General features: G+C 52.6%; 2 protein-coding genes across 3 annotated transcripts; both read right to left on the minus strand.

Moving 5' to 3' along the window:
- Nucleotides 1-666: 666 nt before the first annotated feature.
- RAB4B (RAB4B, member RAS oncogene family) lies at nt 667-9,782 on the minus strand. 2 transcript variants are annotated; one of them, XM_082676923.1, is made up of 8 exons: nt 9,657-9,782; nt 8,446-8,526; nt 8,052-8,166; nt 6,212-6,274; nt 5,975-6,129; nt 4,262-4,357; nt 4,043-4,173; nt 667-1,036 (listed from the first exon to the last, which is right to left on the minus strand). In XM_082676923.1, the coding sequence occupies exons 1-7, from the start codon at nt 9,670-9,672 to the stop codon at nt 4,058-4,060; spliced, it is 642 nt and encodes a 213-aa protein (XP_082533049.1). In that variant the 5' UTR covers nt 9,673-9,782; the 3' UTR covers nt 667-1,036; nt 4,043-4,057. The 2 variants fall into 2 exon arrangements, with proteins under 2 accessions (XP_082533049.1, XP_082533050.1); XM_082676924.1 differs by lacking the exons at nt 8,446-8,526; nt 9,657-9,782 and having other exon boundaries at nt 5,975-6,336; nt 8,052-8,111.
- Nucleotides 9,783-10,560: 778 nt separating this feature from the next.
- On the minus strand, nt 10,561-12,309 carry MIA (MIA SH3 domain containing). The gene is made up of 4 exons (XM_082676991.1): nt 11,759-12,309; nt 11,539-11,672; nt 10,958-11,068; nt 10,561-10,642 (listed from the first exon to the last, which is right to left on the minus strand). The coding sequence occupies exons 1-4, from the start codon at nt 11,880-11,882 to the stop codon at nt 10,619-10,621; spliced, it is 393 nt and encodes a 130-aa protein (XP_082533117.1). The 5' UTR covers nt 11,883-12,309; the 3' UTR covers nt 10,561-10,618.
- Nucleotides 12,310-12,766: the final 457 nt, after the last annotated feature.

Here is a 12,766-nt window from a genome sequence, read left to right on the forward strand (position 1 = left end):
GGAGTGTCCTCAGTGGGCTGCACCTGTCCCTGGCAGAGCATGTGCGGGTGTCAGAGGTTCACCTGGACACAGGAGGCAACACACTGATCTCAAATATGCACAGGAGTCCCGGTGACACAAAAGCCCACACAGTCTTCAGGGGCACACACAGGGTTCATGGTCACACACAAGTGTATCAAAGGAGTCAAATTCACAGCAAAACACACACAGACCTCAGGGGCACACAAACACAGTTACACACCAAATAGACACTGCCTCAGACTTTCAGGCATCAGACATGCATAGCTATCACCCACTGGGCCCAGACCCAGGGCTCAACTACAGGCCTGAATTCTCATTCCCTAGCTTTGGTGTCCCAAGCAACGCCAGTCTTACAGACACAATCACCAAGGACACAGAGTAGTCATAAGCAACAGTGTCACACACACAAGCAGCACACATTCCTACGGATCCCATGACACCCATTGCAAACACAGGGACATTAGTGTTACGTTACGTATGTGGGCAAACTCCCTCTACAACATACATCTGAGCCATGGAGTCATGGTGGACCCCCGTACCATGCCCAACCCAAAAACATGGCCCCCAAACACCGTCAGTGACCTCTTCCCCCCCCTCCCCACCACCCCAAAATGACAGAGGCTATGACACAGGTGTAAACAATGCTTTATGGGGGTGGGGTGGGGACGGGACAGGCCTCCAGGTAAGGTAATAAATAACACGTACTCGCAGTGGCAGGGCCAGGGGAGCTGAGGCCAAATGGCCCTGGTCTCGGGCTTTGGAAACTCTTTGAGTATAGTTAGGGGTTCAGGGGGAAGAGGGGTTAGCCAAGACAGAGGAAGCAGCAGCAGGTACGGATTCCCCCTTCCCCCATGGCTCAGTCTTGCCCCTCAGCCAGGCCCCACCAGGCCAGGGAAGGGGGACAGGTGGCGGGGCAGCTTCTCTGGGGCCAGGTCAAGGTAAGGGGCTCAGTCTCCCAGGGCCTGGGTCTGGGCCCCAGCCAGAAGGACAGGGCTGGTCCTGGAGAACGGGTGAGCTGAAAGAAAAGTGTGCCGTGAACTGGAGGGATCTTGGGTCTGTTGGCTGGTGTCTCTGCCTCATTTCTGGGTATCTTCCTGCCCGCCTAACTGTGCCTGTCTGTCCATATTTTTCTCTTTCTCCCAAAGTTTCTACATTGTCTGACTTTCTGTTTCTTGTCTGCAGGTACTGTGGGGCTCTAGAGCTGAGGGCACATGCAACTCCCTGTTTACTTGCCTCAGAGAGCTGTCTCCTTGAGTCTGTAGAGGGGCATCTCAGTGTCTACATTCTGTGTCCCCACCTTTGCACCTCTGTGTTCCTCTATGTTCCTGGATCATCCAGGCTCTAGGTCTCATTCCCGTGTTTTCCAAACCGAGGAGACACATCACTTCCTGTTTTGTAGTTATCTGCAGATAGCATTACCTGGGAGCTTCTAGAAATCCCCAGATCACTTCAGAATCTCTGGGGTAAGGCCTGGGCATCAGTATCTTTTAAAGCTCTCCAGGTGATTCCAATGTGTACAACTGCATTAGTGGGTTGGGAAATCAGTTTGGTGGGCCTTGAGCAATTGTTGTAACAGAATAAAATAGAAAATACCATAAAAATTAAAATGTTAACATATTAAAAAAAAAAAGAAAAGAAAGAAAATTTCAGAGTGCTTCAAATGTTGGTCCATAGAGACAGAAAGCAGATGGGTGGGGGCCAGACTCTGGGGAGAATGGAGAATGAATGCTTAAAGGGTATGGGGTTTCCTTTTAAGGGTGATGAAAATGCTTTGAAACTCGACAGAGGTGGTGGTTGCATAACCTTGAGAATGTACTAAATGCCACTGAATTGTACGCTTTAAAATGGCTAAATTTGTTGTGTGAATTTCACCTCAATCTTAAGAGAAAGAATATTAATACAAGAACGTGTTTTAGTTTTATACGTGTGTGACTGTATTAGATCAACAAATAAAGTATATTTCCTCCTGTAGAGTGCAGTCAACAGAGTTTGAAAATGCAGTCTTACTACATCTGATTCACTGAGGGAACACCCTGAAACAGACTCAAAACTAAGCTCTGAGGCGAAGAGTACACACCCATCTGATTCTACATAGCCCAGAGTCTTTAAAATGGACACGAAGAAGAAAAATAATAAACAGGCCTCGTTTATCAAGTCTTAGTTTACTGACTGTCAGGCCCTGTTCTAAGCATTTTAGTTTACTGACTGTCAGGCCCTGTTCTAAGCACTTTACATGAATTAACTTAATCTTCTCCACACTCACATTGAGGTGGGTACTATCATTAGCCCCATTTACAGATGAGGAAACCAAGGCCCAGAGAGGTTAAATAATTTGCCCAGAGCTATGAAGTGACAGAGTTGGAGTATACATGCAGGCAGCCCAGCTCTGGAGTCTGTGATCTATCACCTTCTCAGATGGGTTAGACAAACACCATACAGATAACAATGATCAGCTCTGTCAGTTGAACGCTTTGAAAAGGAGGGGCAGTTGTGAGACTGCCCATCTAGAGGGAGTGGCCCCACTTGGGAAGCCTATGAAGGTTCCCTGCAGGAAGAGGCATTTTAGTAGAGACCTGATGATGAATGGGAGTTGGTGCCAGAAGGGAGCACAGGCACAGCAGATGCAAAGGCCTGGAAGGAAAAGAGCCCTGCCCAAAGAGCTCATCCTTGACTCCTCTCTCACATTCCATATCCATTGGGTCTGCTCTCTAAGTACATATATCCAAAGTCTAAACACTTTGCTCCACAGCCATCCTGGAGCTGCCAGTGGCTGTGGGGTGGAGGGTTGGGTGGGCATGAAGCACAGAGACAAGAATTGTCAAGACATACACACCCGCGAGAGGTGGGGCTAGGACCAAATCCTGTAGGAACTTTCAAGCCTGTCAGGGACTTTGGACCAAGCACAGGGGAACAAGCATGGCTTCCTGGAGGAGGGGGAGAGGTTACCCGAAAAGAGAGGGAAGGAATCAGATTTGTGCTTTAGGAAGACCCAGTGACTACATGAGGAGGGGACAAGCCTGGAGACAGATCAGGGAGGGTACAAATCTATTCACTTCGCAACCCCTCCTCCGCCCCCACTTTGATCCTGTCCACCATCGTCTCTCACCTTGACTTTGGAGTGGCCTACTCACTGGTCTCCAGGCAACCACCCCTGCCCCCCTTCAGTCTGTCCTCTATATGCAGCCAGAGGGGCCCTGTGAACACCTGAATCAGATCTTGTCCCTTCTCTGCTCGGAGCCCTCCTATAGCTCTCATCCCACCCAGCGTATAGCCAGAGTCCTTCCTGTGGCTCACAAGGCCCTAATTCATTGCTTCCTCCCACCCCAACCTCATCTCCAGCTCACCTATTCCCCAGCACGCACGTGCGCGCACGCACGCACACATACTCCACTCCAGCCACGCTGGCCTCCTTGGACTTCCTCACCCAGGGGAGGAGGCAGGGCCCTACCTCAGGGCTTTGTACTGGCTGTTCTCTCTGCTTAGAACACTCTTCCCCCAGGTCCCCACATGACCCCTCCCTCAGCTCCTTCAGGTCTTTGCTCAAATGTCACCTTCTCAGTGCGGCCTCCGCTCATCATCCTATTTAACACTCCACTCCTCCGCCGCCCCTCCCTCCTTGATTCTTCTCCATAGCTCTTATCGCCCTACCTACTATACAATTTGCTTGTGTATCTTGTTTATTGTCCATCTCCTCCACGAAGGCAGGGATTTTTGTCTGTTTTCCCCACTGTTATAGCCCCAGTGCTGGGAACAGGGCCTGGCGCTGAGGAGGCACTCAACCAACATTTGATGAATTATGAATGGGAGGGTCAGAGATGCAGGGCAGAGAGCTGGCGGTGGGATGGGAAGGACGGGTGGTTTCCCAGGGCCGGGAAGATGGCCCCTTTAACTCAAGTGTTCTTGTGTCTTTCTTCCTCACTCTGTTTGTCTTGTCATCTCTCCTTTTCTGTGTCTCTGTCTCTGCTCCGTACTCCCCTTTGTCAGGAGACCAGCCCTGCAGCCCGAGTCCCCAGTATCCCACCTGGCTCTGCAGGTCTCAGCAGCCGCAGGGCTGAGGGGCCACGGCCTGGGCACTCCGAGGCTGCCGCAGCTGGCGAAGGGAGGCGTCACCATATTGAATGCCGGAGCCCATCCTCTCGGGGTCAAGCTCACCTGGGGGGAGCAGAGAGGTGAGGACTGGTCCCTTGGAGTCCTCTGGACCCTGCCTTCCACTCCCACTCCGGGCAGTTGGGGGCCTCACCGGAGTCGATCTTGTTCAGAATGGTGCGGGCACACTTCAGGAAAGCCTCCTCCACGTTCTCACCCGTGAGAGCACTAGTTTCCAGGAACATTAGCTCTGGGGGGGCAGACACTCGGAAGGTCAGGGTCTCAGTCAGTCCCCATCCTCCACTCCGACTCTGACCTGCTGCCTCTCGTTCTGTTCCTCAAACGTTCCACCTTTGCCTTCAATCTGGGCCTCCGTACATGCTGTTCCTCTGCCATGAATGCCCCCTTCCCCAGGTACCCACCGAGCTCTTCCTTTAGAGCTCAGCTCACATCTCCTCCTCCAGAGTGTCCTCCTGACCTCCCAGGATGAGTCAGGTTCCTCCTCTGGGCTCCCACAGACCCCTGTGCCTCCCCACTCCCAGCCCTGACCTCTTCGGGCTGTCACTATCTGGAAATGGTCCTCCCCCTGCCCCCCGGACTGTGAGGCCATGACAGCTGGCTCCAGGGCTCTCTTCATCACTGTGTCCCCAGCACCATCTAGCACAGGCCCATCACAGACCACCCACCAGTCATGTGACAGCCATCTCACAGTAAGTAAGAGCCAGGATTCAAATCCACATCTTTCTGATGGCAAATCCTCTAAACCTGCAGGTTACAAACTGAAGGAACAGGGACAGACCCTAGGCCGGCAGATTTTGGCCAACATGATGTTTTCAAATGAGTTTAGACCTGCTTACCTTTTGTTGTTGTTATATTCACTAGTTTGTTTTATTTTTTAGATTCCACATATAAGTGATACCAAACAGTATTTGTCTTTCTCTGTCTGACTTATTTCACCTAGCATAATGCCCTCCAAGTCCATCTATGTTGCTGCAAATGGCATTATTTCATTCTTTTTTACAGCTGACTAGTATTCCATTGTGTGTATATATATATATATATATATATAATATATATACCACATCTTGTTTATCCATTCCTCTGTTGATGGACACTTAGGTTGCTTCCATATCTTGGCAATTGTAACTAATGCTGCTATGAACATTGGGGTACGTGTACCTTTTCGAATTAGTGTTTTTGTTTTTTTCAGATCTATACTCAGGATTGGGATTGCTGGGTCACATGGTAGTTCAATTTTAGTTTTTTGAGAAACCTCCATACTGTTCTCCATAGTAGCTGCACCAATTTACATTCCCACCAACAGTGTAGGAGGGTTCCCTTTTCTCCACATCCTTGCCAACATTTGTTATTTGTAGTCTTTTTGATGATAGTATCCTTGCATACCTTTCGATGCGGCTGTCAGTCTCGTCTACTCCCCTAATGCCAGTGCCTGCTAACCTGGGATCTACCCTGTGCCCTCTCCTTTGCTCACAAAATGTACCTGTCCCCTAGGGCCATCAGAGTTTGCAGTCTCCACCTTATACCAATACCCTGTGCTGCCTCCCCACAGTGGTCAAAACCTTCTTAGCAGCCACCGTGAGTCAAGCACCCATCCATCCAGGCAGTGCTGAGAAGTCCCCATGGACCACATCCCTTACCCGTCATGCACTATGTGAAGCAGAAACGCCGTGATCCCAGCTTTCCAGATGAGGAGACTGAGGACCAGCGTGGTCACACAGCTCGCAATGTGACCACACCCAGATTTGAACCCAGACCTCTAAATCTCCACATCCCCCTGCTGGGCAGAGCTACAGAGAGCCAGCAGGCCCATGGGCCCCACTGTATAGCCCCCCCGCCCAGCCCTCACCGTTCTCCTGGGCAAAGCGGGAGGCCTCCAGGAAAGTGACCTCACGTTCCAGGTCCAGGTCCTTCTTGTTGCCACAGAGAATGACCACGATATTGGGGCTGGCCAGCGTGCGGGCATCCGTCAGCCAGGCGGCCAGCGAGTTGTAGGTCTCCCGGCTGTGGAGAAGGGAGCCAGGAGGGAGGCGGACGTGGGTGGGGGGCAGCCCAGGCCCCACCCCGCCCCACTCCGTGCACCCACCTGGTGATGTCATACACCAGCAGGGCTCCAGCCGCCCCTCGGTAGTAACTCCGTGTCACCGACCTGTGGGGCCAGGGGGACCCAGTCACCCCCGAGGCTGGGGTGTGCCCCAGGACTGCCCCCCTCTGCGGAGAGAGACTGGTGGTTCGGAGGCCCCCCTTCACTGCTGGCCCATCCCCCTAAACCTGGCCATGGTCTACAGTTTCTCCCACTTGCGGTCTCTCTGTTTCCCTCAATCTCTATCGCACTTAGCTGCCAGCCTCCGCCTCAGTCTCCCTACCTTTTTTCATTTCTTAAAACTTTTTCTGTTTCCCTGGTGGCACAGTGGTTGAGAGTCCGCCTGCCGATGCAGGGGACACAGGTTCGTGCCCCGGTCTGGGAAGATCCCACATGCTGCGGAGCGGTTGGGCCCGTGAGCCGTGGCCGCTTAGCCTGCGCGTCCGGAGCCTGTGCTCCGCAAGGGGAGAGGCCACAACAGTGAGAGGCCCGTGTACCACAAAAAAAAAAACAACAACTTTTTGGCCGTGCCATTTGGCCTGTGGGATCTTAGTTCCCTGACCAGGGATTGAACCTGGGGCCCCGGCAGTGAAAGCACTGAGTCCTAACTACTGGACGGCCAGGGAATTCCCTCTTCCTACCTGTGACTCTCTCTGTGTCCCTGTCTTTCTGCATCTCTTCATTGGTCTGTGCCTTTCTGTCTCTTGTGTGCATGTGTATCTTTAATTCTCTATTTCTCTCCATCTCTGTTGCTCTGGCTCTGTCATCGTCACCCTTTCCCATTCATTCAACATTTTCTGTCATCCCCCTTTCACCCAGTCCTAGCCAAGCACTACACAACTACAACCGCTTGGCCCTCTCCCGCTCTGGTTGGGGGAGGCCCCCTTCCCAGAGTGGCCGACTGTCTGCTTCTCCCTGGAACAGGCTGGGTCCCTCTGGAACTCATGCAGTCATGCTGCAAGCATTTATGGAGCACTTACTGCCAGCCCCGTGCACGTCGTACACCTGTCTCCCCTCCACCCTCTCGGTCTCTACCTCTGTGCACCTCAAGCAGAGAACTCACACACAAATATTAACTCAGCAGCTACCCAGTGCTGCCCAGGAACCACGCTTCCCCATGGACTGGATTCCCTTGCTCTCTCGCTGCTGTCTGTTTCTCAGGCTCAGGGTTTCCATGTGTCTGTCACCTTTTCTGCAGAGATGTCCTGAAGACATACTGTGTGCTGAGTCCTACACATTTCCCTCTCCCCACAAAACATCCATTTCTCCATCTCTCTGGCCACCCCGGCCCACTCTCCCTGTCTCTCACCTCTGTTTCTCTTTGAGTCTCCTTATCTCCCTTCTCCTTCTCTTCTCTCTCAGTCTGTCTCTCTTTCTCTCTCCCTTCCTGAGTGTTTGTATCTCTCTTTCAAGTTTCCTTTTCTGTTTTAGTCATTATCTGTCATTCTCTACCCCTCGCCCCACCCCCAAGCATCTCCTTGTCTCCAGGCCTCGTTTCTCCCTGGGGAAAAGTCTCCGTCCCTCCAGCCACATGGGTCTATCCCACAGAGTCTCGTCTCGCTAGGGTCTGCCGTCCCTCCCCGGCCCTCGCACTCTTCATTATGCTTCCTTCTCAATCTCTTTTTCTCATTGTCTCTGCCGTCCTCTCTCCAAGGCGCCTTCTTTCTTTGACTACATGGACCTGCTCATCACAGTCTCTCTCTCTCTCTCCCTCTACCTTGCCTGCCCTCTCAGCGCCTCCTTGCTCCTGTCATTGTATTTCCAGGTAGCTCTGCACACCTCTACCCCTCCTCTCTCCTCCCCTCTCCCCTGCCTTCTCTCCATGGGGGCCCAGCCCACCTACCGAAACCGCTCCTGGCCGGCTGTGTCCCAAATCTGTAGCTTCACGGTCTTCCCACCCACGCTGACCACCCGAGATCCAAACTCCACGCCGATCGTGTGGTTGGAGTCCTGTTTGACTGGGAGTGGGAGGGGGAGAAGAGGCAGTGTGGGGGCTCAGAGGATTCCCTGTCCTCCAAGGCCTCCTCAGCCGGTACAAACCCATTCTCATTGCTGGGGTGACTGAGGCTCAAGGAGGACCTAGCAAAGAGCGTATACCAAGGTAAGGACCAGGCAGCCAGCTCTGGCGTTGTACCTCTGGCCAGCCCTGCCCCTGCCCACCCCGGCAGCTGCCTACTTGCCCACACCATGGCCATGCCCACAGTTTAGTGCTCCCAGGACCACTGTCAGAAACTCACACTTATTCTCAATGAACTGATGAAGGAGACATGATTTGCCCGTTCCTGCACTGCCAATCACCAGGAATTTGAAGAGGAAGTCTGAGCAGATGGAGCCAAATTCAAGGAAACCCATGCAGAGAGAAAGACAGACATGAAAAGATGGAATCCAAAGAACATCACAATTATGGGGAGAGAACAGACACAGACAGATACAGAACAGTGGGTAACAACGGTAATGGATAATTCTTATATAGTGCTTACCACATATCAGGCACAGTTCTAAAGGTCTTTACTTACATCAACAACTCAACCCTCAGGAAAACTCTGTGAGGGAGATATACTAATAATTATCCCCATTTTCCAGATGAGGAAACTGAGGCCAGAAAGGTTAACTGACTTGTCCAAGATCCTACTGCCAGGTAGAGCTGGGATTCACCATTTCATCAAGGACTACAATCTTGCCCTTGACCCCCACAACTCAGCTCCTACCACTTTCTGATTCATTCACTCCACTCCAGCCTCTGGCCTTTAGTCTACTGCCTAAAGATGACAAGCTGGTTCCTACCTCAGGGTCTTTGCATAGTTCCCTCTGCTTTTCTCTGTTTGTTGAATGAATGCAGCTCCCTCTGACCCCTAAACCAGTGCTCCTTTTACCGCACCCTGTTCTCCTACTTCCTATCTATCCATCCATCCAGATTTTCCAATTCTCAGTCCCTCCATCCCTCCCTCAGCCCAAGGCCCTACCCCTATTCTCAAGCTTAAACCCCACCCCTTGCCATTAGCCCCACCGCCTAAAGGACAACTCACCCCCAACCGCATTCCAGACCTCTCCCTGAGTAATCCCAGGGCCCAGAGCATCCCTTCAGCGTCCCCCCAGCCCATCAAGGTTGATCCCTGCCATTCACGCAATCAGCCCCGCCCCATCCACTCAGGCTCCGCCCAGACACATTAAGGCTCACCCTTTCCCTCAAGACCTAACCATGATCCATCAGGACTGTTTCCCTCAAATCCCGCCCCAGATCTATTTCGCCCAGACACCAGACCCTCAGGCTCCGCCCAAACTGATTAAGCTCAGCCTCAGACCCACTAAGCCCCTCCCAGCATCAACTAGGCCCTGCCCCATAATAGCTGACCCCGCCCCCTGATATATAAAGCCCCGCCCCATACCCACAGGCCGCATCCTTTCTGGGCCCAGACCCCAGACCCCAGCTTCCGCCCACCACCCTCACCGTAGGTCTCAGCCATGACTCGGTCGCGGCCGCTTAGGGCCGCAATATGGCGACACGGCCGCGCCTGCTCCTCGGCTGGCAGCCGCTCCACTCGGGCTGCAGCCCCGGCTTCTTCCTACTCCCCGGGCCGGCACCGCCACTTCCGCCTCCACCCCCCTCCGGCGCGACCCGCTAATGCTGCGGGACACCAGGCCACGCTTTCCAAGACAAGGATTGGCGGACTCTGCAGGCAGGGGGCGGGACAAAAGCGCAGACTGGTGGGGAGAGAGGGGCAGGGCCTAAAGGGGCGGGACCAACACGAGCGATTGGCGGTGCCAGAGACGCTTCGCCGAGCAGAGAAACGGATTTGGTCAGGAGTCCGTGGGCAGAGTCGAGATTCCAGATTGGGTAGAAGCGGACTTGGGGGCGGGGATACGAATGCAAAGAAGGGAGCGGGGGTAGGAGCCGATCCAGAGCTGAGGCGTACTGATCTCTAAGGCAAGGAGGATGAAAACTGGGATGGTACGCATGATACGCACAGATTAACCTCCTACCTCCCTTTGCGGATAATCTTCCAAGAAATCCTAGAAAACCTCTGCTCTGTGATTTATGTCTTCCTCATGGTTCAACTGGCTCATTCCCAATAGTTCAATAGTTCTCTTATTAGTCAAGAGAAGACACTATAATCCCCCAGTTTGGCTGTTTAGTTGTTCCATCTTCTCATCTGTTTGTAATATCTAAGCTTACGAGCCCACCTCTGGTACCCAGCTTGGAGCAAAGAGCTCTTAGTCCGTGAAATTCTGCCTAGCAACCACTGACGTTACCACAGTCAGTGGGTTGATTGGCTAGATTCAGAAGCCTGGGGAAACACTTCCTTTCTAGAGACCCACCACAAAGACCACCGACACCCATAGTTTGCACTTGGCTGATGTATTTGCATAAAGTCAGCGAGAAACAACAGCAGAGACAGCGGTAGACTGAGCTCACTGGCAGTAGAAATCCCATTTCTGAAAAAGAGAAAGGGGAAACAGTGGGGAGAAAACTAGCGGTCACACCACAAAGGATCTAGTGGTTTTAGCAAATGCTGCAGCCACAGGCGCCAGGTTTGGCTGCACAAATGCTATGCAAATTAGCCTAGAGCCCTCTACCCTTTGCACCTCTCAATCGGACTAGGACTTAGAAATCACTCCTCATTTTTCAGATAAGAAAAGGCAGGGGATTTGCTCCAGCGCATACAGCTAGGATGCCAGGGAGCCAAGGGTAGGGGCATCTTTGCCCAAGGGCCCTCCCTCCAAGTCCCTGCCAGCCCCCAAGACACTCACATCTGTCTTCACATCAGTTTTGCCAGGCTTCAGGGTCTGGTCTTCGCGTACAATGCTACTGGGGAAATAGCCCAGGCGAGCAGCTACGTCTCCATAGTAATCTCCCTGAACCTGGGGAAGAGGAGTTAAAAGCCGGGGTCTGGGAAGATGGCAAGCTCACTCCTGCTGAAGATCTTTGCACTCTCTTCTCCCTGATCTCGACTTGGCTTGCTCCATCCTTGTCATTCCAATCCCAGCTTAAAGTCACATGCTCGAAGGTCCTCCCTGACCACCCCATGTGAATTAGTCACCCAGTCACTTTGTATTAATTCTCAAAGCAGCACATACTTGCTGGTATTTTTGATGGGGTGGCACCTACCTCCTTGTCTCCCTCCATTAGAATAAAAGGGGTCGTTCTTTATTGTACCCACCATAGTAGGTGCCCTAATAATTGCTAAACAAAGTAAAGTAGACCACAATAGCCTCCCCTCCAAAACTATATTTCAGCTCACTCCCTCAGATTTTCCCTTCAGGTGAAAAATCAGGGTGCACGCCCACCCCAGCCACCCTACCCTTGCCTCCTCTGTTCTCCCAAGACTCACGCTGCCTCCCCAGAAGAGCCGCCCTCGGCCCTTCAGCTTGGAGAAGACATACACCACTTGGCCCTGGCGTATGGTCAGGAAACGGCAGTCGGGGGCCACGTAGTCCTGAAGGGCCACGGCCATGGAGATGGGGTCTGGGGAAGGAACAGAAGGGAGTAACAGCACCCTCCCCACAGGCTAGCAATCCAAGCCCCCAACGCCCCCAACCCCCAACTCTTACGGCTGCATTCCTCGTCAGCACACAGCTTCCAGTCAGCCAGCCTGGGCATCAGGTGGCCCCCGACACTAGGACCTGGGAAGGCAGACAGCAAGACAACACCAAGGAGCACCGAGGACCAAGCCATCGTGGACTGTAAGCAAGAGAGTGCCTAAGGGAGGAACGGGGTCTCCAGTTCCCTCCTGCCCTCCCTCTCCAGCAGCACAAGGAAGCCTGTGTTCTGGGTCTTGTCCCCGCCTTAAACCAGTCCCAAATTTCACCCACACCACCTATAGTCTGCTACCCAGCCAGAACCATTTCAAGGACAGGGTGAGGGCTGCCAGCACAAGGAAATACCCAGATAGGCTCAAGGCAGCCCAGGCCACTCCAAGTAACAGCCACCCCCCTCAACAGAGACGGGGTTAAGACAGGCAAGTTGATATTCAATTCCATCTTTTATGAGTTGGCTTGGGGACCTGGGCCCCTCTGCTCTCCCCCGCAGGGACAGAACCAGAGAAGCCAGTATGGAAAAACCACCTTGGAATTTCCTGTGCTGAGGGGCAGCAGAACAAGGCAGCCCTTTGATTGCCAGGAATAGCCCCAGCTCCCAAGTATGGAGTGAATATTATATGTTGGACCTTAAGCTAGGCGATGCCCTACCACGATCACTATTTATCCTCATAAGCCACTTCCTGACTGGGTGACCTGGGCTAAGCTATTCCTCCTCCCAGAGCCTCATCTTTCTCATCTGAAATAGAAATAATAAAAACTAGTAGTTATTTATAGAGCATTCACCATGCATATTTTTATTAACTCAAATGTATACTCTGCACCACCTTTAAGAGGAGTGATCATAACCCCATTTTACGTAGAAATGGAAGCACAGAGCCTTAAAGAACTTGTCAAAGGTTACAGAGTTGGGAAGTGGAGGGGCTAGATCTGGCTCCAGGCCCACACCCATCACTACTGATCTTGGAGCTCAGTCAGTTGCCCAGGGTCAGAATGAGAAAGTGGCAGAGGATTTGAACTCAA

This window comes from Grampus griseus (assembly GCF_964374135.1).
Source record: "Grampus griseus genome assembly, chromosome: 19".
In the NCBI taxonomy this organism is placed as follows: domain Eukaryota; kingdom Metazoa; phylum Chordata; class Mammalia; order Artiodactyla; family Delphinidae; genus Grampus; species Grampus griseus.